Source organism: Micropterus dolomieu, linkage group LG17, assembly GCF_021292245.1.
Source record: "Micropterus dolomieu isolate WLL.071019.BEF.003 ecotype Adirondacks linkage group LG17, ASM2129224v1, whole genome shotgun sequence".
Classification (NCBI taxonomy): domain Eukaryota; kingdom Metazoa; phylum Chordata; class Actinopteri; order Centrarchiformes; family Centrarchidae; genus Micropterus; species Micropterus dolomieu.
The window spans coordinates 37,769,397-37,796,909 of record NC_060166.1 but is presented as its reverse complement, the minus strand read 5'-3'; the positions used below and the strand labels follow the sequence as shown (position 1 = coordinate 37,796,909).

Below are 27,513 nucleotides of genomic sequence, written 5' to 3'. Positions count from 1 at the left end.
CTGTCTGCAGGGAGGAGTGGGCCAACATCCCTGCCGAAATGTGCACAAACCTTGTCACCAACTATAAAAACCGTTTGACATCTGTGCTGGCCAATAATGGCTTTTCTACAAAATATTAACATGCTGTTTGTCCAGGGGGTCAAATACTTGTTTTTCCTCATCAGATGGTTATCAATTTTAATAAATTCATATGATGTGATTTTCTGGAATTTTCTTTGGGATTCTGTCTTTCACTGTTAGAATGTACATATGATTAAAATTGTAGATTGTTGCATTCTTTGTAAGTGGGCAAACCTGCAAAATCAGCAAGGGGTCAAATACTTTTTTCCCCCACTGTATGGTCATGTGCTCCCATAGCAACAGCACGGCAACGCTCAGTCTGCCTGTTCTGCCCAGCAACAACAACAGCCTGGTAACATGGTTCAGGTCTTGGCCAATCAGAAGACAGTGGGCTTTGAGAGGGGGGGCCTTAAAGAGACATGAGCATCTACAGCTTGTTTCAGACAGACGCTGAAATGAAGGCCTACATGAAGAGACGTTGACGTGTAACGTTTTCTATACAGTTTTCCTTTGTCCATGAATTGTTAATTGCGCTGAGAGTGGCAAATAATTATGATACAAAACATCTCAGATGTGCCTTAACTATCATAAAAGATGCATCGCTCAACGTTTTGCACAAGACAAAATAAATACATAAATAAACAGTCTCCTGCGTGAGGTGGCGAATAATCCGCCCCAGACTCCCTTTAAAATCAGTTTTGTGAGGTGAAACTACATAAACTTCGTGAAACGCTGTCTACTACAACATCCTTATTACTGGTCGTTTCTTGTAAATTCGGCAAATGTAATGCATCAAGTTATTCCTTTCTTTGTATATAAATATAGTGTTAGTGTGGTCAGTATCGGCGAGTAAACTGCTCCGTCACTAAACAGCAGACTTCAGACTAGTGCTCGCAAAGCGCTGCACACACCTAGTTATTTCTTACTGTATTTACCCGTTTGGTCCATGACAGGACTGGATTTCAGTAGAACTTTTTGTTGCTGCAGCAGAAACGTTTATTAAAAAGATGCATTTTGCAACACAGTATTCATTTTATTATCTTGACTGTAAATTAGCATGTGCCTTAAACAACCTCAAGTTTAATTTAAAAGCTGCTAAATGAGAGGCATTGTGTAACTTTGCGATTCAATTATTCGTTTCAATAATCGACAGATTATTGAAAGATAGATCGACTATGAAAATACCGTAAAACTTCAATTAATAGCAGAGTCCCAAATAGCTGCCTATCACCTTTACTGGCCTGGTGTGGGAACACATTTTGCAAATAAACGCAGGTCTACATTAGAAGCCTGGTCTGGTTTTTATGGAAGTTCTTTGGATGTATAAACCTCTTAAACCCTGCGGGGCTGCCCGCTTGAGCTGCTTCTTAGATCGTTAATACAAATATTAATGTTTAAACGTATGATCAATATGTCAGTGTGGACATGCTGCACGTCGTTAGATCGGTTAGATTCTCCACAATTCCACTGTTCAGTTTATTTAACGGAAACAACAAGACCCAAAGGATAATTCTTCTAGATTTACTGGTGTAACCTGCCTGGTACAAGAGATGAAACTCCCGTCACCTCTGAAGCCTCGTTCAGTCCAAATGTGTCCGTTCCTGATTATTTATCTTCCTTCAGTCTGAAACACAGTCTCCACCCATCAAAAGAATCAGAACAACTTTTCATAAAAATGAATCCAAGTAGTGAATCCTGTCATGTGAAGTCCGTCGCTCTCTGTCTGCTAACTTCTCTCATCCTGCAGCCTGTTGTTGTTTTCCTTATGTTACTGCCTTCAAAATAAAAGTGCCTAAGCCGTCTGTCGGAGCTGGATCAAATGAATGACGTGTATTTGATATTATTGGATCATTTTTACATAAGTATTATTCTGTTAGAAATAAATAAACTGTTTCATAGTAGTTTCAGTTTTGTGCAAAATAAAGGCCGGGTCAATTCAGTGATTTTAGCAAATAAAAGCCCGGGCTATTATTCAAAGTTTCACTGTAGTCGTTATTTGCAGCCCTAGTGGTGTGGCCATGTCCCCCAGTGTAAATGACATGTATGTAAACAAGGGTGTGGAGGAACTGAGCGCGCACACACACACACACACACACACACACACACACAGGAATCCTTCATTACAAAGCAGCAGAGTAAACAGGTTGCAATAAACAATAGACAACCTTAGAAAGTTTCCAGGACCGGCTCAAAACATATGATATCACACACACACACTTTCCAAAAACATTCCAGTGTCCTTGTGGAAACTACTGGAGAATTACAGCATCTCAGTGTGACCCAGTTGGACCTGAGGACTGTCTGTTAAAACCCGCCCCCCTTTCATTGTCCGTGTCTAAAAAAGGCCGCAGACTGTCTGGCAGAAAAAAAAAAAACAACCTTACCTGACAGTGGCTCTCTGGGTTTGACCTCCTCCATCGCCTCCTCCTGCACCGACTGCTCCTCGGGGCCCTGGGACGAGTGGTCGGCCATGGACTCCCTCTTTAGCTTCCCTAGGCCCACCAGCTTCATGAAGGACAGGCGGCGGCTGGTGGAGTCACATTCGCTCTCCGAGCAATTCGGCTCGCCGTTGGTGAAGGTCTCCTTACGGGAGCCGAGGGTGTCGCGATATTTCCCCGCAAACCTTGGAGGGAGGAAGAAACGTGAACAAACTACCTTCATTTTATCTCAACAAATTTCCCACATTCTTATATTCATTATCAGAGAACTTTATCTAAACGTACCCGTGTTTTCCCACTGACCTTTAACAAACTTCCATCATCCCTCTTTACCTCATCAAACCACCCTTACTCCCTTTTGATGATCCCTTTTTACCTTAAAACTTCCCTGATCCACAAACCCTACACGGGCAAAAAACAACGCTAAAGGGCGTTAAAAAATGATGCCAAGGGGCGGGGGCGGAGCTAGACTCTCAGCACAGTGGGGGGCTGAGCGTCATCACAGGGCCCTCCTGCTACAAAGTCATTTAAGCCAAGTTAGAAAGTCCACTGAGTCCGTCTTCAGAAGCTGATCGCAGCCACTCTGGTCAATGCTTGTGCTCACACCAGCGCCTACAAAACGTAGCAAAACGTTTTGAGATTGAACTCGCGGAGAGATACCGTGTGCAGACCCCCGATCGTATATCAACAATAAACACAGTTTAAAACAGACGGAGAAGAAATAATTTAACTACGTAGCTACTTCATAGTAGAAGGTAAAAAAACAAGCACTCATCACTAAATCAACAAAATCAGGCAGGTTAAACGCTCTTATTCTGAAAATCTCCCTGTAGGCTCTGCAGATCTTATTTCCAGTCTATGATCAGAACCAAAGCGGGTCACACAGAGCTGTGAAGAAGGTAGAAGAAGCTCCGCTGCTGAAACACGATGCTTCCAGTGGAAGTTGAGGACGGAACTAAACCGCGGCCAGAATGATGCATGGCGGTGAAGGGAGTTTTGTTAAAATTAGCTTTTTAAGTTTTTTTATAGAGGCTACAGTCTCTGGGTTTACTATTGAAACCAGGAGTGAAGTGCCCGTTTCATTTGAGCGGCTGCTCTGACCGATGAAAGCAATTTCCTTGTACAGTCGTGTCTACAAGCAGATGACAACGCATTTGCAGTGATGCAGGGGGCCCTTACCTAGCCGGGGCCCTGGGTCGGCCGCCCCCGTGCACCCACAGAGTTTCTGTCTCCTAACCATGACAAACTCCTACAGTCCGACTTTACCTCAGCAAACTTCCCTCAGAGCTCCTCCTGCCCCTCTTCTTCTTCTCTGCAGGTGAAGGCGTGCCTTGCAGCGAGCCCTGCGGGGACGGCGTTGCACTTCCTTTGCTCCTTCCCGACATTCTCAGGTTCTTCCCCAGCTTTCCCAGAGTCTTCAGCGGGGAGGTGAACTTGAACGATCCCTTCCCCGAACCGCCGCCTCCGCCTCCACTTCCCTTCTTCCCCTCATTGGCCTCGTTCTCGTCCTCTTCATCCTCAAACGGGTTGCGGTCCCTCGGCCCATCGCCGTCAAGGAGAGAGCTGCCCGGCGACCAGTGGTTGCCATGGCCTCCTATGCCGTGGATGCTGTCGTCGTCGTTGAAGGGGTTGTGATGGTGGGGGGTGATGTTGAGGCTCATCCTGCGAAGGATCAAAGCGTTCTCTAGAGTCGGACCGCCGCCTTTCAGGCGCACTGGGAGGTTTTTGAGGATGGGCATGATGGAGCTGGGGGAGGGGGGGCAGGGAGGGAAGAACCTGGGGAGGGAGGAGAGAGATCAGTCAGTCAAATGAAAGAGCTGAACTGTTGTGAACTGAACTGTGGAGTCCATTTCCACTGGACTGGCGGGGGTTTCCAAACCACACCACGACGGGAAACGACAAAACAGAGACATCATGAATCCTCAAACTTTAACAGAGTTCCCACAGACAAAAACATTAGATTCAAAGCTGTCAGTAACTGTGCAAACATATCTGTAATCATCCATCTTCCTGCTGTCGTGAGCTCATCTAACAATGCGCTGACTTCCATCAGTGTAGGTAAGATTTAAGAATGAAGAAACAAGCAGCAACCCTGCAAAGAACCACGGGCTCCAACAATGAAGCTGCTGTTGGAAAGTTTCTGATCAAACCTCTTCGTTATGCAAAGACCAGTGTAAGAATCTATCATTGCAGCCCAAAACAACGAGAGATGTGCAGTTAAAAGCTCGTATGTGGACCTCGAGCCGACAATCAACTTCCATCCATAAGACATTTCAGTTCTATTCTAACATATTTCAAGGTAAACCAGTTTATAAGTGACTTAGCAGTGACTGATCCATTAAACTGGCCGCTTATATAAGGTTCTAACATATTATTATGTGCTATGTTTGAAATTAAATTGTAAATACTCTGTACAGCGCCTTTCTAGTCTTTGTGACCACTCAAAGTGCTTTTACACTGCATCGCATTCACCATTCACACACTGGTGGAACTGCCACCGGGGGAAAAAAAAAATCGGGGTTCAATATCTCGACATGCAGCCTGGAGAAGCCGGGGATTGAACCGCCGATCTTCCAACTAACCTGCTCTACCTCCTGAGCACGGCTGGACTGGGACAAAAAAAATATATATAAAAAATAAATAAATACACCATCCTTCCTTTTAGGGGGTCAGATTAAGATTGGTGTCCATGAGACAAGAATATATTTTTATAGAGCTACTATTTAGAAAAAATATTTATATTTGAAATATTGAATGGGAAGGTGCGGGGGTCCTGACCCAGAAGACTTTGAGCATTGAACACTTCATTTCCTGCATTCTGGACATTTTCTGCACCAATTTGTGGTGGAAATGTCTTTATTTTTATAAAGGGAAGAACAAAATTCAGGTGGCAGGTGACAATTCGCAATATAAAAATATAAAATATAATGCAGTAATCAGTAGCTTATTTTTATTATTTTTTGGTTAACAAATGCTTTTTAATGTCCCCAGCGTAAATGACCCTCCTCCCTACAGGCTGAGCTGCTCCATGCTTACCGCTTCACCTCCACTCTCCTCCTGCTCTCTCTCCCCCTCAGCCTATCACGTCTGCTTTGCTCTCACACGCCTCCTCTTCTGCCTGGCAGGGGCCACGGCTCCTTTACTCCTTCAGGTCCCTGTGCTGCTTTACGTCGGTGCTGATGTTGAAGCTCCTGAAGCCCCGGTATCAAACATATCGGTTATTTTCGCGCATTTGACGGCCTCCAGTCTGAAGAATGTTTTTTTTTTGTGGCCCGTAACGCAAGAAACAGAGAGCAGAGGGGGTGGGGGCCCGTAAGAGATGTAAAATGTAAACGCTCTGTATTTGTAAGTCTATTTGAACACTCAAAGCGCTTTTACACTACATCTGCATTCACCATTCACTCCACGCTCTACCTCCTGAGCCACAGTCGCCCCCAAAGTGATGGACCGGCCCAGCGATAGTATAGAAAGTTACCCAACGGGCCCATTTCAAAAATAAACAGTTTACCTTACACCGGCCCCAAAGGGTGCGTCGGCCCACCGGGCATTTTCCCCGTATGCCAGATTACCAGTCCAGCCCTGCTCCTGAGCCACAGCCGCCCCCCTTGTATCATATGCTTTCTAGATGATGAGGGATTTGTTTTTATATTTATTTTCTGTTTGACTGATTTTGTTGTTTAAATGTATTATTTAATCCTGATTTCACTATAAAATGCTGTTTTTAATTAGAAACCATGAATAAAATGAGGAATGAGTTATAACTATACTCGTCTCGCGCTCACGATGTGCAGAAACGTTCCACCGTGCGTCACACCTGCTGTGTTCAGACTTCAGGGGAAGTTCTTAATAACTCTGCTGATAAGACTCCACCCTCACAGAGACAGTCGGTTACACTTTATGACAGCCGGTCAGATAACACCGAGGTCAGGACCGAGGCGCACTCTGACGTCCGGTCACCACAGCAACACATCCGGCTCCTCCTCTTCCTTGGGTTTAGGACAGAGGAGGATTTAAATTAATGCCTGGTGCACATTAGAGGAATTTCAGATCTTAACTTGTTTTAAGATCCCACAGACGGAACGACAGAATGAACCGATGTTTAATTTTAGAATATTAACACACACCCGACGGTTCAGTCCAGACGCAGGAGATGGTTTCAGAGCGGCGGTTCCCGGGGACTTGGGATCTCACAGAATCTCGCGTGATCAAACGTGACTTCAGACAGAAACAAACACGGACTGTCAGCTGGTTGAGCCTGTGCGTGCCGTGTTTTGCACAAAAGCTCAGCTCGCTCTCATTGGCTGCTGCGGGTTTCTGATTGGAAGCTCGATCCCTGATAACAAATGGTAAATATCAGCGACCTGGTTTGTGAACCTCCGTTTCGAAGCCTCGAGTTCGGCCAAGAGGGCGCTGCCATGTTGATTTATTGCAACCAGCGGCACCGGACGTGACCATATTTGGACGAGACGGCGGGGCTAGCGGCCGTGTGCGGAGCTAGCTAGCTCCCTTAGCTAGGTGCGTCTGTAATTCACGTTAACTGTCATTTTAGCAGGGCTGATGTAACCAGCTGCTCCCTAGAACTTCCTGCACGGTCCTGACTCGAAAGACGGGTACGGGAGGCGGACACGCTGACGAAGAGGCCAAAACCCATGGGCACTAGCGTCGGTCGCCAGTGTGTCTCTTAAGGTGTCGGGCCCACCTTAAGAGACGCACCCTAAAACTCATCAGGAAAGTGTTTACTGAAGGAATAAATCAGCTGAGAAGTAGAAACATTTTCTCAGAGACTTCTATACAATCACACTTCTTTCTGCAGCCGCTGGAGTCGCCCCCTGCTGGCTGCTGGAGAGGACGCAGGTTTAAGGGATTTCCGCATTGGCTTCGCCCAATAATCTTCTAGTGTGCGGCCAGCATAAATCATTTAGATGTGATTGGAGCATTGAAAAAGGGCGTGGCTTAGCAAAAACGGCAGATTTTCAGATCAGGAGGAGGTGGACATGGGATCAATGAATAAAAAAAGTCACATTCCTTGGAAAGTTAATTTGGCCAGCTGGAATCCAAACAGTCGCCGCCTACTGAGTTAATGCTCTGCTAGCTACCCATGCTGCTAGCTAACGGTGAAGTGCAGGTTTTATGTGATGGGTGGGGGTCAGCTGGTCACCACAATTCATCTTTGAACCGAGCCAGTTCTACAGGAAAAGAAAAGAGGGGGATGTCTGAAACACATTGAGCTTGTAACAAGAGATGAAAGGGGACACTGGATTACATCACTGTCATCTTATAATCCAATGATCTAAGGTTTGGAAGTTAAAGCTAAAGTTCAACGCGCCAGCTGAAGCCCGTCATACAGACAGAAGCAGCTCAGTGGATGATCTGATCTGGGGAGCGAATGTGATCGAGCTGCTGATTTGACGGTGTCGCATCCCAACGAGATAACTCCACAGGTGTGTCATGATTATAAAAAGGAGATGATGGGTGGCGGCGTCCTGACACGCATCACGCTGCAGGTGTGTGTTGCCACACCCAGACTGACCCGTAAGACAGCTCACATTATTGTGAAACTGCACTCACACCCAACTACTACAAGTCCAGGAGCTAAAGTTTAACCAGGTTCTACTATCAAAGGCACGACTTTATGCCTTGGCAACACGAGTACTGAAGCTTCAGGCTCTGTTGGCACTCAAGGACATCTCGGTCATCTTCAAGGACTTCTGGAAATTACCCATGAAAACTCAACAATGACCACAGGGAACATCTAAAGGGTCATTTTAGACTTATTTAACCTGCTCAAGGACTCAACTAGTCAGACTAAACTAGAAATAATACATGGGGACATTATTTAACCTCCAGGGGCCGCATTACAGGAAGTTCCTGTCTGAAGTCCGAAGTTAAGACGGGAAGAGTCTCAGATGGGATTTTTCCCAGTTTGGTTTTACAGAAGCAAATCCTGACTAACTTTAGGAATCCTGTCTTATCTCCCTTCATCCTATCTCAGGTTAGGAAATCCTAAACAGTCGATCCAACAGCGGTGATCAACTTTTATGTCTGTTACCTAGCAACCGAGCTAAACGGCTTTTAATCGCTGTTTTTTGTAGTTTTTTAATGAAACATACACACAACTGTCACTGAACTTCAAGTCAGGTGACTCAGAGGTTTTGGTAACCTCTGTTGAGAAATTTAAATTCACGTGACGCTTATCTAGGGAGATTAAAGAGAGGGGGGGGGGGGGGGGGGGGGGGGGGGGGGGGGGGCTAACACAGCGGGCGCAGTCACCGCAGCATCTCACCGGGGTGAAGTTAGTTTAATATTCAACATTCGTCGTTTTTTTCGCGCCTGTTACCTTCAATAGATCCGTGTCGAAATCTCCATTTCTCACTGGATATATTTGAAACTCTGCTCGGGAAAGTCAATAATAAAGTTAATAATAACGGCTGCGGGCTGACGTCATCATGTTTTTCCTGTATTTCTTGAATTTAACGATCTCCTCCAATCAAACACCTGCATCAGGATCCTTTTGTTCCATCAAGCCTTCACACTATGTTTTATAATGAGACGTTATCCAGCTAAAGTTAGGAAAGGATCACTGACTCAGGAACTGTTAATCTGCAACGGCCTAAATCAGTTCCTAACCCTTATTACCGTGGTTACCAAGCAGTTAGGGTAGGAAGTTTCTGCCCCGGGTGTATTAAACTGCAGGTAACCATGGCAACATGCTAGCGGACAGGGGGTGACACGGGGTGACATGTGATGAGCAGGTCAACAGGAAGGCCCTGCGGCAGACCTCGCCCAGCTATAAACAGCCGATGTCACATGTTCCCACGGCGGTAAACCATTAAGACATAAACTCATCAAACATTAACAGACGGCAGGTTTTCACCGAGCACAGGGCCGCTGTGCCGCCTTCTGTAATGACTTCCTAGAAATCTGCCTTCAGGCTGAGCAAACTCACAGTTTTAGATGACTTCCCTGCACCGTAACTCTGGTTCAAGTTTTCAAGCTGCAAACGCTGATGTGGGTTTAATGCTAAGCTGTTGTGGTGGGTCTTGATCTGACAACCACCAGTGGGGGCCGGGCGGAAAACATGTCACAGATTATTTAAACTGCCTCACTGAAAAAGCGCTGCATCTAAACAAACTAAAATTACAAAATGCTTCAGAATAAAAGCATCTAGCACAAAATATCCAACACGCAGGGTAGAAACAAACAAAAGCGAATCACAACAGAGAAGAAGAGTAAAACCCTCATTTAAGAGGAAAATAAGTCGGGAATCGTCCAGTCGAGACCAGTCAGCTGAGAAACTTGCAACATGTCCGCTTGTTTTCAGCAGAAGAAGTCTGTCTGCTGTTTGCTGCTGAGAAGATCGAGGACGGCGGCTTTTTTACAGCCTCTTCTCTGGAAATGAGGCTCTCAGAGTGAACCAGAACAGGAAAGCTGCAGCCTGACAGATAAACAGCCAGCTGAGAGACACAGTAAAGCTCAGAAAAGCCGAGAAGCTGCAGATTCAGCTGATGAGTCACCACCACAGACTGAAACACGCCGTCACACTCTGGTTCCAGGTTCTTCTCGTGTTTCGTTTTTAAAAACTGGCACCAAAGACTCACAGGGTTCTTTAAAGTTCAGGTTCTGAGAGGAGCCGGGTAACAGAGATAAACGTGTTACCGAGAGAACATTTGATTCGGTCTGTTTGTGAAGGCCATCCAGTCTGTGTGTGTTTCATGTTTGTGTGGTGGTGATGGACCAGTGGATAAGACGCATGCCTTTGGTGTGAGAGACCCGGGTTCAACTCCCCACAGTGACGTCCACCAATGTGTCCCTGAGCAAGACACTTAACCCCTCGTTGCTCCAGAGGCGTGCGTACTCTGACATGTATAGCAATTGTAAGTCGCTTTGGATAAAAGCGTCAGCTAATAAATGTCTGGTGACTTTAACGTGAACGCACACTAAACTGATGGGGACCTCAATTCTGTCCCCACAGGTAGAGACACTTTTTCAGTGTTCAGACTTGGTTTTAAGGTTCAGGTTAGAATTAGGTTAAAGTTAGGTGTGTAGTTGTGATGGCTGAGGTTCAGTGTGTAAGTTTTAGTGACATCTAGTGGTGAGGGTTGTAGATTGCAACCAGCAGCTCACCGTGCATTCAGGTGCTCCTCAGATTTGAAGTCATGTGCTCTTAATGTGGAATCAACATGGACGCTGCTACAAAGATGTGTTGGATAAACATCAGAGCGTGTAAACAACACGGTTCACTCTACATTAGTGTTTAACGGGGGCGTTCCGAGGACGATGGGGGGCGCTGGAAGCAGTATTTTGGGGCGGGGGGGGTGCTGAGCTGCTTTTGGGGGGCGTTTGTTAGTTTGAAATTCTAAGGCAAGTTTACACCAAAGATTCACAATACGAGTTTAAACTTTGAACTACTTGCAGAAGAACTGTGGTCTGCAACATTGCGTGGTCACATGGCGTTTACTGTGTAAACTCGACGAAAATCGACGCTCTCTTGCTTGGTGGAAAAGTGTTCATTTCTCTGAGGAATACACCGTGAATGTCTTGTTATCTCAGTGGTTACACATTTACAAGAGAGATGTTCTGCTGTCGGACTCACCCTGAAAGCAACGTCGCTGCGACACCAGCGAGTGACGTGGACCCACCTCGAGTTTCAGTAGGCTATAAAATTCTCTTTAAATAGGCTAATGATGTTAAGCTGATGATACACGGGGCAACTTTTTGAGCAATGTTGCTGGCAATCTTGCTAGTGGCAAGTCCGACTAGGTTTTGAACGAATAGCGGTGGTGCAGGGCGGGTGTCGGAATGGTGGGGGAAGGGGATTACGGTAGTAATCTTTACTCATTATCATTGACGGCAACGTTTCCCTGCACGATTGCTCTAAAAGTTGCTCCGTGTATCATCAGCTCCTTTAGTCTCCTAATAATACCACTTTTTTTCTTTATATATCAGAGAACACAGATACGTGTGAGAGATCCTGAAAGTTTTGAACATGAGCAGATAAGTTATAAGTTATTAACAGATGAGCTAATAAAGTCCAGTAAGTAACTGAATTAAAACGGATTAATTTATCAATGAGATAAAAGCAATAAAGAATGCCTCACTACATTGTCACCTGCCACCTGAATTTTGGGTTGTAATGCGACATTTCCACCATAGATTGGAGCAGAAATTTTCACCAGAATGCAGGAAATTAAGTGTTTGAGGCAGGAACATTCACTTATTTGTTAAATATAACTATAAAATTTTCACAGGACTTTTTCGTTACCTGGGAAAGTAATTAATAAGCTGTTTATCATTCAATTATGTGTTTTTTCTATGTTTTTAATAACAATAGTAATAACAATAAAAAAAAAATTATAATCAACAATATTCAGGGCAAATAGCCAACATCCTTTTTGATGGGGGGGCGGTAAGGGACCTGGATAATGGATAGGGGGGGCGCTGGCCCAAAAAAGGTTGAGACCCACTGGTCTACACGGACAGCAAACTAACGGTTACAGTCAGATTACATGAGAGAGGACGGTGGAGTCCGTCCTCTCTCTCTACCTTCTTCAGCCTCCTCTTCATGCAGAGCGAGGACTCTGTGTTGACATTTTTACATCCAATAAAGTCAGCTAGAACTACCTGCAACCACGGAATTTATGTATCATAGCAACCAAAGCAGTCGAAAAAAAAAAAAAATGCGGCGCCTCAAAAACGCCAGTTTTCAGCTGGTAAAAAGACACTTAAATGTGCACACAGGTATATAAGGTTTGAAATGTTTTGACTTTGTTCTGGCCCGCCAAGTAAGAGCTTGAAAAACATTTGGCCTGATGCCAGACTTATTGGCCGACCGCTGATGTAAGGTCTTATGGTTATGGATAATATTTTGCATTTCTGTCAATAGATCCTCAGAAATATTACACACTGGCCCTTGTGTCAATGAGATGTCCCCACGGGGGTAGAGGAACAAACATGTGATGTGTTGGACTGGGAGCGGATGTTGTTCATGTTGCCAGCTCAGGACTCGCTGCTGCTGCCAGAAATAGACGCACACACGGGAACATACCATAAAAGTGAACATGTAAAGGAAAGCACCGCGCACAAGAATACTGAGGAAGCCACACACACACACACACACTCAGGGGTGAAGTGGGAAGTGATTCAGCGGTGTTGGTTCCATAAATACTCAGCAGCCCCGGCGGCAGGCTCAGGAAACCCACGTGGAGCCCGCTCACGCTCACACACGCCCTGTTTTCTTCAAGAGGGTCGCAGGGCATCGCGGAAGCCTCTCGACACAAACAATGGGAGCGGAAAGGACAGCGATACTGTGACGGGCAGAGCCGAGGACTCCTGGGGGTCTCTGCTGCTCGCCGCTGGGCGGGGTCCGGTCACAGCCTCACAGTATCAGAACCAGGGAGGTTCTCTGTAAAGCACGGGTCAGACCTGAAGACCAGGGACGCCTCCACGAAGGGGGGGGGTGAGAGGGACAGGTGCAACAACAGGAAGGTAAATTACTGTAGTTCGACTGCACCAACACAGTCAGCAGGTGGCGCTGCAGCAACGACACACAGCTCATATCAAAGAAAGGACCGCACTCCATCTTTGAGTTTTAACTCAAACCGTGTAGATTTGGAATATCGGCAGTTTTACGAAAATTGATGGCGAATCGAAAATGTGTTCACACGTTTTCTGAGTAGCTCTCTTAGCTTCTGCAGTAACGTTAGCGGAGGCTGCACAGCAGCACAGTGGACGTTAACCCTGTCTGCAAGGGTTAACAGGTCGACATGCATACAATCAATGACACCCTGTGATGGTTGGGGTGACAGTAATTTGCTTCGGGGCGGCTGTCAGGAATAGTTAGCCAGCTAGCTCCCGTTAGCTCCCCCAGTCACACAGACCGCTGCAGCCAACGCAGCAGACGCGTCCAGCAACAGCTGAACGAGTGTTCGTATTCGCGCCGCTGTTATTCTGTCATTAAATTCTCAGTAATGTAAAGTTTTAAATCAAGACACATCTGGCTCGTGATGTACAAAATAGTCTTGGTTCGTGAAACTTAAAATCACTTTGGAACAAATAAAATATACAAAAACAGTAAGAATTGAAACTTTGCTTTATTATTGTCATTAGGCTATTATAAATAAATATTTGCATGAATTATAGTATTAATATACTAGTAATATATATAACTACAGTAAATATTAACGCATAATGTACACTGATTACTACGTTGACACTTATCTTATTTATCGGCTCACCGTCATCACGTTTTGTGCCCGGTGGCTTCTGGGACGAACCATTTATGGAAGTTCACCTTCCGTCACGTTTGTCTGCAGGCTGCAGCTGGACCCTTTTTTGAAAAATGTTTCACTTGGAGATCCCTGTCCACTTTATTCACTTTAAAACCCTCATTACTGAGCATTTCCCCACATATTACACACTGAAGCATCTAAAAACATCATGGCATTGACAGATCACAGACTACAGATATAAAATTTCTGCATGAATGTGGACAGAAGAGAGAGAAAACCTCACACAGCTGAACAGACAAGTGTAGCAAAAAAGAATGCTCGCTCACATATTTACATATTCTAACATTGTTTACGCTGCCATTTGGTGACTCAATTAAAATGGACCTGCGACCCATTTTGGGTCCCGACCCTAAGTTTGGGAAACATGGCTTTCATTCCCAGCTTGTGGGTCGGGACCCCCTGAAGTCAAATCTAAGGGCTCACAAGATGTTGACAGGTTGGGAAAGCAAAAAAAATTATTCTCCTGCATCAAATGATGTTTGTTTTTAATTCTTATATTTAACAAATATGCTTCTTTAGATGATAAATGACGACTGGGCCGCACAAAGCTTTGTTTTAACTGGTCACAAGCCAAAAGAGGTCGTGAACCGCTGCTGTAGAAGACGTTTAGAAACGATTTATTACTGTTGGTGAAGAAACAATCTGAACATTTCTGAATGCAATCAGGGAAGTGCAGCAAGTAAGAGTGTCTGAAGGTCAAACCAAGTCTTTGCTAAGACAGATCCTGGTCCACAACCAAAGACCGCACACCTAAATATAAGAAAAGCAATCTGGTGTACGCTGTTGGGGTAATGAAACAACCTCCCCGCAAACGCATGGCTCGACACGAGAGGACCAACTCCTTCTCAGGTTACCGACATCTGAAGGAAAACAATGGTCAAATTCTGGACTGCGAGGACAGATGTTTGAAAGACGAGTCAAAAAATCCATTTACACCAGAGTAGAGCGACCGCCTCTCAACAGGGGTGGAGGTCTGAAGCACCACTCATCTCCCACCTGCACTGCTGTGGGCTGTTGTGAGGTGTGAACACCGTTAGCATCTGTTAGCAACATGACATTTAAACACCAAATGAAGATGAAAAAGTTGCGACCTTTCAGCATCACAAAACACAAACAGGAAACCAGGAAGAGAACAAGATATCCAATCAGACGGAGGCACAAACCTCAGCCTTGACCTTCAGTATGGCTGGAGAGTCGGGGTGTGTGTGACTAATGGCTGTATAGATAATCAGCTGATGTATGTTTGCCACAGGAAACTGTGAGAACAGTACGTTCAAAAATAAAAAACAGGAATCATTTAATAAAACGAGCTGACAGCTGATCGCTGACTTCCTGCTCAGACTTCATCATTGTGTCTTTATTTAACTCAAATCCACGACTCCCAACCCGATTCTGTCCGTTATGTAACTGTGTGAGTGAACGCTCGCCGACAAGCTGCTGCCGCAAAACCAAATACTGTGACCAGACACACAGCCGGTGAACATGTTTGTATTTCAAAAACATGTGTGTGAAAAACACCAAATTAGACATTTTCAGATCTAAAATTAAGAATTAAATGAAGGAGTTTGGTTCATTATTTTACTGTAGGATCAACGATGACCAGCTGCTGCAATATTATATATAATATAGCACAAATAAAGCTTCCGGGCCTGTCCAAGGAGTTTACTGTAGAAATGCATTTCGTTTCTTTCCTCTTGCTAACCAAAGAATGTATAGACAAAGTTTTGGTCAACAAAACTCAAGAATTACAGTAAATTACAGAGATTGAACCATGAAAGACATGCACACTAAAATCCATAATTCTGCCAAGTAATCATCAACAGGAACCACAGGGGGGTTCATAAGCAAATCGCTTAGAGACAAGCCCCCACCCCGAGTCTCGACCCCTCCTTTCATAAATATTCATTACAATAAACCACTATAAAATCTGACATTGGCGTCCTTGTTAGTGAATTTCAACAGAAACGGTGGTGCCTCAAACACCCTGTTGTGTCCGCAAAAACACTGCATTTTCCTGCCTTTTTGACAAACTTGTGGCAGCTGATCGGCAGAGGTTTGGACTCGAGTCACCAAAATGATGAATTTAGAATCGACTTTTGTTTTTGCGACTCGACTTTGACTTGAACAGCAATGACTCGTGACGTCACTTGGACTTGAGCCTTTTGACTCGAGCATCAATGTAGCGCAGTGCTCAATTAAACTTGAGCGTGTGGCTTCCTCCAGCAAGAGGGAACAATTGCCGACCGTCCGAAGCGCATCCGGCCGCTCTGCGATCGGTTCTTGTGAAATATCCCCTGTGTCTGCGTCTTCTAACGTCATAGCGATTTGTAGTTTTCTCACCGCTGGTTTTATTTCAGCGTTTAAGCGCTGATTCGTTTGTGATTTAAATTAATTAAAGCAAACATTTTTTGAACATTTCTTATTGAGGAAAATTATATTGTGGTAATTATTGTTTTATTGCGCAGTCCTAGTTGCAGCCATATCCACGTGTTCATAGGAGTGATTTGGTTCAACACACACAGATCGCCTGTGTTGTGTTTCCACTCTCAGCCTGTCTGAGAGGAGATGTGGAAGTTTACTGGAATGATAAGTGGACAGTCTGAAGTATGTGGACGGTCTGTTGTTTCCCAACATGTCTCCTGACTAACAGAGGACGTCAGTGTGACTGATCACTGATGGACGCTCACAGCTGTGGCTGGACGAATAATTTAAATTATATATTAAAAGTTATCCTGTGTTTGTCTTCAGTGAACAAACAGCTGTTTTGTTCATTCCCAGAATGTTAGTGTTGAAACTCCACAGCTCTGTCAGAGAATCCCAACAATTCTGGCCTGATAATAATAATAACAACTGGAAATGATACTGTGGCTTCTAGCAGACTGGTACTTTTATTATCTTACCCACGACCACCTCTGATCACGACACTTACTACTCAGCTTTTAATTGGTTTGGAAGAATTTAATAGTTACAGATATTTAAGGAGACTGAAGGTGGACTGGTGAGGGGTGACCGACTGGCTAAAAAAAGCCAATTTTTAAGTGACTAAAATGATTTTCACTCGGTGGTTCTGCAGCCGTCTCGTCAATTAAGGGAAATCCTTTAAGATTGTTCTGTCGGTCTCATTAAAAGAGTCCTCCAGTGATTCAGTCCCATAAAGATGTTGGACAGGCGGAGACATCTTGTTGTTTAATCTAAGAGATCCTATATCTCCCATAATGCAACACAGCAGTGTCTTTCATTATGTTTCCTGTTCCTGAGTCAGAAGTTAACTTTTCACATGTTTTATAGAAACTTTATTAACTTTCTGCTTATTCACCTTTTCTCCGATGTCACATGTGTGTTCAGTACGGAGCTGGAGTCAGGACATGGCTAACCTAGCTTAGCATGAAGACTGGAAACAGCTAGCTTGACTCTGTCCAAAGTTCAAACACACACACGGCAGCAGCTCTAAAGCTCACTGATTAACATGTTGTCTGTTTCATGTGAACACAAACACAAGATCAAAAGCTGGAACTTATTTATTCCATCCGCCCACTTCTTCCGTGCGGCGTCTCTGCCTGTAGTGTCTCTGTACAGGCACGACGCTAACACTTCAGGAAGGGCATCATCCGAAATGTTGACCTCTACAACTTTAACCCAACCTTGCACAGCAGGAAGCAGAAGAGCCGATATGATCCTTGAATTTAATGAAATAAAAGCAGATGCTTTAAAGCTACAACCAGCTGTCTCATAAACAGAAAACTTCACTTCCAAAAATATACGGCAGGTAAACTGCAGGTCCCCGAAGAGCACAGTACAGACAAAGAAACTCAATAAATATAATTTTATGACACAGAACTGTAATTCTCCGGCAGATTGCAGCCGCTTAGCTTGGTAGCAAGCGCCAATAAAACACCACCTGAACAAAGTAAATATTTCAGACGTCAGAAAAAAAACAGCCATAAACTGATCAGAGATCAAACTGTGTTTCCAGAGAAGAATCATCACAGTAGATTATTGATGAGAGCCGAGCTGCACTGATAAAAGAACTTTAGTGGCTCCAAAGTCCCATCAGCCACCTCTCCGACACGCTTCGTCTCTCAGTTTAGACCAACACTGTCTCAGACCGGCCGGGTGGAGCTGATCCATGATGATTGATTATCTGTTTTAATCATCTCCAGCAGCAGCAGCTGGGACGGACGTTGGTTACTGTGAATGTAAAGTAGTCAGGATGTGTTCAGTGTTTGTTACGTCTGTTTTACATGAAGCACAATATGAACAAAATTCAACACAAGTTTAAGACGATACGTGGTGGCGTGAAAGAAGCGGCTAACAGCTCGTATGGACTCTGACACCTCCACCAACAGTCAACTCTGGTTTATGTTCACCACGACCACATCTCTGTCAGACATTAACCACGTTTTAAACATTAACCATCGAGGTGACAGATTACTAAACCGTCCGATCCTGTAACAACACTAAAGACAGATCGAATTCAGCTCCACAACAAGTTATGCTAACAGTCAGGACGCAGAGGGCCAACAGTCAGGACGCAGAGGGCTAACAGTCAGGACGCAGAGGGCTAACAGTCAGGACGCAGAGGGCTAACAGTCAGGACGCAGAGGGCTAACAGTCAGGACGCAGAGGGCTAACAGTCAGGACGCAGAGGGCTAACAGTCAGGACGCAGAGGGCCAACAGTCAGGACGCAGAGGGCCAACAGTCAGGACGCAGAGGGCCAACAGTCAGGACACAGAGGGCCAACAGTCAGGACACAGAGGGCTAACAGTCAGGACACAGAGGGCTAACAGTCAGGACACAGAGGGCTAACAGTCAGGACACAGAGGGCCAACAGTCAGGACGCAGAGGGCCAACAGTCAGGACGCAGAGGGCCAACAGTCAGGACACAGAGGGCCAACAGTCAGGACACAGAGGACAGACTTCACTGCGAGATCTAGAACTAGTAACAGCAGGTTGCATAAGTTTCAGAGGAACTCAACGTGTCCTTCACAGCGGATCAAATAATCAAACTCTTCTCAGATATTACAGTCTGCTCAGAGTGAGGTCACAGTTACCCACGCTGCATCTGTCTTTCATTAAGGAGAGAAAACTGTCCTCTCAGCATCATTTGTGAGGGAAAAAAGCTGTTGAGAAATATGTGATATTATCTTTTCCCCAAAGAGAGGAATGTTGAGTAAAATGGCTCCGTGGTGAAGAGCAGCTGGGACGCCGGCGAGGTCACGAGACTCACGAGCAGAACAACACAGCGATGAGAGTTCAGTTACACGTTTGAGACGACCATCAAGAGCAGTACCGCTGATTAAACTGTGTGTGATGCATGAAATTAATCAATAACTGCAGAGGTCGTGTCCTCAGAAACCTGCTGGAGGTTTAAATTCTACAAACACAGAAAACAAGAAAAATCTAATTCCTGCAGGACTCGTGGACGTCTGAGGCAATTCAGATGACTTTAACACCATGAACCGACGTGACACCTGATCTCACACAAACACCTGACGCTGCATCATCAGCAGTCTCACCTATGACGTCTCCGCCACACTGTTGTTGTTGAACCTGTTTAACTAGAGAGGAGTTTATCTGACAGAAATAAGACAGACAGATCTGCTAAATATCATCAGCTCAAGGTTGTTTTTAAATATCTACTTGTGGCAAATAACCGTAGTTAAAGTTTGCTAACTAAACCACTTGATTAAACGGGCTATACGTAGTGGTTTAATTAGCTTAAAATCACCTTTTTGTGAACGTGTTGTGACCTCACATGAAAATAAACCACACGCCGGTGTTCTTACACCCAGGGCTGGGCAATAATTTAAAAATGTTAATTATCATGATATAATTTACCTCAAAAACAAAATAACTGTTAACAACAACAACAACAACAATAAATGTTCAATTGAACTGATTTGAATCATGAACAAATCAGCACCTAATCTTTATATTAAGATATTTATTTTATTGAACAAAAGATTTAATTGTACTCAGATTTGTGAAGTGATCCAATGTTTGGCCTCATGAAAAGTTTAAAACCACATTAACTTTCACTCAGGAGCAAAAATCAGCCTTTAAACTGGAACGAGATCCTGATTTGACATTTATCCTGATAATTATTGATGACATTTTTGGCCACATCGTCGAGCCCTGCGTACAAACAGCATCAACACTGCAGCTGACGACATGGAGTCCACTAACAGCTTAGGCACTTTTATTTTGTAGGCAGCACGGTAACGAAAACAAGCATACCCAACAACACGGTGCAGGAAGTTAGCCGACAGAGTGCGACGGACTTCACATGGCAGGATTCACAACTTGGATAAATTTTTACAATAAGCCATTTTGATCGGTGCATTTTGATAAGGTGCTTTCACCATGCAGCGCGAATGAGGCGTTTGTCGCAAAATTCGCTGGTTCGGAAGTGTACAGGGAGCAGCGCTGCAGCTTTTGGACAAATAAACCCCCGTAGTCGTTTAGGCCGTTTACCCGCAGGAGGAGCTCAGAGTTAACTGCTTTTATTAAATTAGCTTTTTACTTTAGTTTTTGGGATTACAGATTGATTTACCTTCCCTGGAGCTTCTCAGCAGCTTCCGTTCACATCTGGTTCCACTGTTGTTGTTAGCGTCGGTCGGCACCCAGAGCTCTGCTGGACTACTACTTCATATTTATATAAAAACCGGACAAAACTGGACATTACTTGGAAAAAAGAAAGAGAGGAGGTTGATCTACCTGGTGAGTTCAGAATATATGTGTCTGTAACTTTATTCCAGCTGTCGTTGTACTTTACTGTGAACAGGTTAGCATAGCATAGCCCTGATCGAACCAAACACACATACACATCTAACAATGTGTAGCATGTTTATACTGATACTATTTGTATGCTTGATGGGAGTAGCTTAGAAGCAGCTAAAGCAGCTTTTATGCATCCAAATAGCTTCTATAAAAACCAGACCAGGCGTCTGATAGAGACCTGAGTTTATTAGTCAAAATGTGTTCCCACACCAGGCCAGTAAAAAGGAATTTGCAGCTATTTGAGACTCTGCTATTAACTGAAGTTTTAACGGTAGATAACGTTAGCCTGCGAGCTAACGTTATCTGTTGCAAAATACTATAGTTGTGTTTGCCACATTACTTCACCGCAATATCCACATTACTCTCCTGTTTACCACCGGTTTTTCAAAGTTGTGATTTTAGCCTGCATGAAATGAAACAGTAGTAGTTGTTGCAATTTGAAACCTCACCACAAGAGGCCGAAGAAAACTACACACAGACCCTTAAGTTCACAGGAAACAGAACAAGTGGTTTGACTCTGGTTTCCTGTTTCACCCTCTCTGACCTCCACTATGTCACTGAAGGTCGTGAGGGACCAAACGGACCTGGACTCTTGCGGATCTGTTTACACACCTGAGCTGTTTCTCAGTCTGCGTTCTTGTGAAACGTCATCATTCGCAGCCAAAGTGCTGCATCAAGCCAGGTACAGTCAAATACCCGGATGTGTTCTCGCTCCATCGGTGGTGACTTGTGTGGACTTCGGATAGCCAGATATCCCAGAATGCATTTCGCCGCCAAAAAGCACAAATGTCAGACGAGAAAACTCACAACTGTAACTTATAATACTGCTGTTCTTGTGTCACATATAGTAGGTTTAAGTGTTTTTTTATGTGGGAAAATAGTCTTTTAAACTCCAAATATGTGGTTGATTTCTCAAGACCGAGCTGATTTAAACAATTGCTATGACGTTTTCGGAGATGTGAGGTCCCGCCCGCTAACGGGCCCGGCCGTTAAGTTCGCTGCTGTTCCAAATGCTGAATGACGGACCGCGTGCTCCCGTTCCTGGGAGTTTGCTGTCGGGGGTCACAGCGTCTCCCGACCGGCAGAACTCTTTAATAAAACTTCTGTTCGTGTTGTCCCTTTGATTCGCCGTCCTTGTGTGTGTCTTGGTACTCAGGTGTGTGTGTGTGTGGGCGGGTAATACTGGTGTTGTGGGGACATAAATCTGTTTCCACAGTGACATTGTGGGGACTCGCCTTCCTCATGGGGACAAAATGCAAGTCACCATAATGTAAATCACTAAATTTTAGGGTGTAGACTTGGTTTAAGGGTTAGGGTGAGGTTAGGTTTCGGCACGAAGCGGTTCTGGTTATGGTCCTGGTAAATCTCCAGGGACAGAATGTCCTCTGAATGATGGAAAGACAAGTGTGTGTGTGTGTTTTTATGGAGGTAACCTCGGTGTCTACACTGTAAATATTATGAAGACAGATAAAGAACTAGAAGAGAAGCTAAAGACTGTTTTGACGTCAAATTATTCAGTCTTTCACGATAAAACAACTACAATTCTAACTACAGTTTTCAGACGTTTATTTCTGTCTCTTTTCTAATCGTCTTGTGGTTCCTCAGATCTGAGACTCGGCTTTTCTGACTTTTAGCTTTAACAAAAACTTTCTTGTCTCACTTGTCTGATTATCAAACCAGATTAAACTGCGTCTGTTCTGTTACACGTGAAGGAAAGGAGGAGGCGTCTTTGAGTTTACAGCAGTGGATTATATCAAACGGTCGATGGACTATATTCACACGCAGGGGAGGCGTTCAGGAAATAAAGCAACAGGGTTAGACAAGGGCAGTTGTTTTCTTAATTAATATATCAGTTGTTAGGTCCAGAAAATTGTGAAAAATGTCGATCATTGTTTCCCAAAGCCCAAGATGACGTCCTCAAATGTCTTCCTTTGTCTTTATTTGAACCCAAATATATTCAGTTTACTCTCACAGAGGAGCGAAACAACCCAAAATATTCACATCTGAGACGCTGAAATTATCTGTCATTAATATAAAGGACTCAAAGCGATTAATAGATTATCAAAACAGTTAGTGATTCATTTAATAGTTGACAACTAATTGATTAATCAACTAATTGCTGCACCTCTAATTTAGACAGAGCCTCCCTGCAGGTCGGCAACATTACAGACGGCCAACAGTAGAGGGGTCAAAGGTCAAAGGAGTTCCTGTTCAGAGCGGAGAAGAAGTTTAACAGGAAGTTAAAATGTGACGTCAGCAAAACACAGAGGCTGGTTTTCTTCATGTGCGGGTTCATTCATTCATTCTTCGAATTATTTGAGTTTATAAATCACATCCAGCGTGTTTCAGTCTGACTGAGGAGGAGGAAATAAAAAGAGGAAGGAGGGACAGATGGATAAAGAGAGAGTAAGAAGTCTTCAGGCTGTAAACTATGTAGAAACCTCAGAGAATGTGAACGCAGCGCTCTCTGCAGCAACACGAAGCCTCTGTGGACAGACACGTGGTCGTCATGTGACCAGCTGATGTCACACCCGAGAAGCTGGTGCGGTTTTAAGGCGCTGCAGAACCTCAGAGTCCAGATGAGGACGTCTCGTAGCTCATTTAGCTCTCTCACCCTCTTTTATTTTCTATTTAACTCTTTTAAGAGTTATCATTTCCCTGTGATGCTTTTATTTTGTATGAAATGCGCTGTACAAATAAAAATAAATGTGCCTCTCTCTCTGTCACACCTCCACATGTCGTCTCACACTCCTGTGAGTGCAGGGTGCTAATTATATAATATATAAAATAATAAACTCTATATTGATGTCAAAATGCATCTCATCTACAATAACTAATCCTCATAAATAGCCGACATTAGAAATGACAGGGCGGGTTATCAGCTAGCTAAAGTCGTTTTAAGTAAAGAAAAATGCTCATTACGAAACTCTGAAGGTTGGAAAGTTGAGTATTAAACGAGCGAGATAGTTAACTTTACATTAACCTCCTGTGTCTCCATTAGCTCGTTGTGTGACGCGCTGGACTTTAACGAGCAGCTGCGAGGTACACAGACAAGTTCAACTAACGTCAAGGTAGGTCAGTGTGGTCAGTACAAAATTAACACAATTACAGTAATGTTTTGCTTTTTGCTGTAACATAGTAAAACAATGCATTCCTAAAAAAAGAAAAAGGAAAACAAGCAGCAGGAAAACAAATCCATGAGTAAAAGAGTGACGTTATTTCCTGTTGCAGGAATCTGACGGCCGAGATTGTAATCAGGGTGCAAACTACGGGGAGCTCCCCTGATGGATCATGGGTAAATAGATTTCTATAGGCTGTGTGCAGAGATGGGGACTCGAGTTTGAGACTCGGACGCCGACTTAAGTCGCACACACAGTGACTCCAGACTCGACTTGAGACTCGTCCTCGAGGTGCGGGTCTCATGAACGATGTTTATTTTTAGGAAGCGTCTGATGAGCGTGCCGTTATTCCTCCCTGCGTTACCTTTAACCTGCCTACGTAACACGTAGCATCAGCTGCGCGCGGCCGCACGTGAGAGAGGACAACAAACAGCTGCTGAAACTTTGGCTTTAAAACTTCAAACAACAAGACCCAAACAAAGAAACGCTGAACGCAAAATAGGTTAGTGAACATGTTTAACTCAGCCAGAGACGTTTTATAGAGGAGACACGCCACTCAATCACATCCTCATTATAACTCTATGAGGAAAGTCCCTAACGGCAAAGATGGCGGTTATCCCGCCCCTCCCGCTAGAAAGCCGACCGTCTGCTTTTAACAGCGAAAGCGGGAAACATATTTCAGCCAATCGTGTGGTCTGCTTTACTTTTACTGCGCATGCGCGGAAGTGGCGACGCATGCGCAGTAGAAATATATCCGGGCGGGAAAAACACTTTTTAAACCTTATTCAGTGATTTTTATCAGATTTTACTGATAGACCGCTGAGCTGTCTGCTAGGACACAACAAGCGGTTATTTTTTTATTTTATTCTAGTCATGTAGTTTTTGTGTCCCGGTGGCCTGTGAAAGTGCAGCTCTGGCTCTCTCCACATTAATTCAGACAGGAACCTGGTCCTGTTAGTCCGAAATAGCTGCCCGGAGGCGTTGCCAAGATGGCGGCCGAGTGGCAGGACTTGCCTAAAAGGACTTTGGCTCAGCATCTAACGTTAGCTTGCTTCTTGCTTTTAGCTACGACCTACGGGAGGTCAACTCGGACTGTCGTTCATTATGCAAAGACGAATCAGCGTTTGTTTACTAGCCAAACTTGTGGCGGTCAATTAACGTAATTATTTACGTCCTGCTGGCTGGTTGTTGATCATGTAACATTACAGTTTCATTTAGTCTACCTTGACGGGTTCATCCTAAATTATTTTTCAGGTTTCAGTCTGAAAAAGGAGTTCTGGAAAAGAAAGGACGGAGGTGACCGGAGGAGGTTAGTGAAGCTAATTAGTGATGCAAACTCGTCCTTTAAGCTGATGAGGAGACGTTTCTGTTTGGATTTTAATGTGCAAATAAAAAGCTCCTCAGAAGGGAGGAGGTTTCTGATGCTGCCTATTTTTTATATTAATGATACAGATAAAATGAAGACACAAAAGACAAAAACAAGATTCTGAGGTCATATTAACAGGGTTTCAGGGGGTGATGCCCAAAACATGCTGAGCCATCACTGTAAAATCACTGAGTAGCAACAGAACCAACCAAATTACTTTCTCCAGATCTAAAGGTTGGAGTTCCTCCAGCAGACTGATCTTTGGCTGTTGGTTATTTATTATCTGCTCCAGCTTTTCCAACTATTTGTTGTAAAATAATAGCCCAATGAGATGTGAAATTACATATTTTTCCTTGGAAAAGGTAAAATCCTCCTTCAAACTGGTTGAATAATTTAATTGTACGTCTTTGCTGAGCGAGAGTTTCGTGCATAAGGAATTAAAGGCCTGTCCCAAATCATCAGCAAGGTGAGTTCAGAGATCGGAGGAAATAAAAGCTGGGCTACTAACTGAAGTTTTATGGTTCATAAAATATAATGGCAGCGATCAAAATCTCCTCAGGTAATTGAAAAAGTTCTGCACCATTTCAGGTACTGTTGGTAGATCAGACAGGTGTCCCTGATCTACCTGTGTTAGGTAGTCTGGAGGAGGCAGACAGTAAGGGGCGGTGTGCAGCGTGTTTTACTGCGGTGATCTAAATCCACTCGGTCTGAATCTGCACGCCTGAAGTCTGAGAAACAAGAGAGTCGGTTAATCTCTGATATTTCCTGCTGCCTCAAACGCAGCGTCAAAGTAACTCCGAGACAAAACTTCTGCAGAGTCAGCCTTTATTAAAAAGCTCCTCTGCAGGATGAGACCCGACAGCCTTTAGACCGAAGCTCCAACCTCTGACCTTCAGAACTCCAATGATCCAGATTCCTGAACCAGATCAAACTCCCACAGACACAAATCAAACATATCCTGCTGCACAGGCTGTCCTGAGCTGAATCAATAATACAAATCATTATTTTCACATTGGTTTTATCATTTGAGTCATTTTTTTAAAAACAAAAACGCCACAATTTTCCAGTTTCACCTTCTGAAACACAAGACTTTGCTGCTTTTCTGTGTTTTAACTGTTGATATAATTTATTGATGTGTATTAATATTACAGAATGTATTGGTATTTATGTTATGTCTTGGACCATTGAAAGTGTCACCTTGGGCTTTGGAAAAGGCCATTTAAACTTACATTTCATAAACTATTAATTGATTAAAAAGCAATAATTGTTTTTGCAGCTCTCGCGTTTTCCCTCTTTAAAAAAACTAAAGTCATCACTTTGGAGAAGCTGCTCTGAAACACTGAGAGTCTGCTTCAAACTCCTCAGACATCCAGTAACTGTTTTATATTTAACTTGGAAGCAGCCTGACGAGCTTCAGCTTAAACTGCGTTCATCACAGCCGGCGGTGTTTTACTCACAGCTGGGAGTCATTGTGGCGGATCAGCGGCTCAAACTGTCTGCAGAACCCGGGCTGAAGCGTCTGAGCGGCGGGCACAGAGTCAGGTCTTCACGGAGAGACGCGGAGCTCCGATCAAGCCTGAGAGGATCCAGCTCTGCACAGACCAGCTGCTCAAATGACCAGAAAGGACTCAACCAGAGACTGAGGTCTGCAGGGAGCGACGCGCTGTGCTGCCTTCAGGTGCGGTGGGAAATGAGAGCGGCGCAGAGAAGGTCAAAGCGGGGGTTTATTTAAGGTGGTTCAGCTGGAATTGGACATTTAAGCTTTTCCTTGTTTTGCTGTTTGAATAGACAGAATCAGTACATTATTTTTTAAACCCTCATGAAGATAAAACTTTATTGATAGAGAGGAATTTACACAAACCATTTTCAGTATTTCTCAGCATGTGTTCACTCTTCACTGAAAGTGTCTCTGATATGAACGCAGTATTCTAGTAATATTATATAATATTATACATTTAAATGACTCGCCCCGTAAGGTTTACCATAGAAAGTCATCAGTGTGTGCAATTTAATTCAACATGTGCAATAAATCCATGTCTGTTTTGTCAGTTCATACAGTAGTGGTGGTGGTGATGGTGAAGTGGATAAGATGCCTCTGGTTTAGGAGACATCCACCAATGTGTCCCAAGACATTTAAAGAGGTCATATTATGCTCATTTTCATTTCTTATTTAGAGGTTGTACCAGAACAGGTTTACATGATAAATTTTTTGTCACATTGCTGCAGCTCCTCTTTTCACCCTGTGTTGAAGGCTTCGTTTTAGCTATGGAGTGATACATCTCGTCTCTAAATGATCTTTGTTGGGAGCTGCACAGGCTCAGTTCCTAGTTAAGGACTACTAGCCAATCAGAAGCAGAGAAGGGCGGGTCGGCGAGAAGCCGGTAAACGGCTCGGGTTCAGCCGTACGTGTTGCCGACCGGCTCGGCAACACGGACTGGAGCGAGAGTTTCAGAGCGGTGAG

At 44.2% G+C, this 27,513-nt stretch overlaps 1 protein-coding gene across 2 annotated transcripts in view; it reads right to left on the bottom strand.

The window, feature by feature from the left end:
- Positions 1-27,513, bottom strand: part of LOC123986476 (tumor necrosis factor alpha-induced protein 2-like) — a 71,793-nt gene that overhangs the window by 35,500 nt on the left and 8,780 nt on the right. Inside the window, exons 1-3 of one of the 2 annotated variants that reach the window (XM_046074748.1) lie at positions 26,510-26,725; positions 3,765-4,274; positions 2,445-2,683 (exon numbers count right to left, since the gene is read on the bottom strand). In XM_046074748.1, the coding sequence (XP_045930704.1) occupies positions 2,445-2,683; positions 3,765-4,237 (712 nt within the window). In that variant the 5' untranslated portion in view covers positions 4,238-4,274; positions 26,510-26,725. Of the gene's footprint in view, positions 1-2,444; positions 2,684-3,764; positions 4,275-26,509; positions 26,726-27,513 lie in introns of those variants that run through there. The other variant, XM_046074749.1, reaches the window with a different exon arrangement.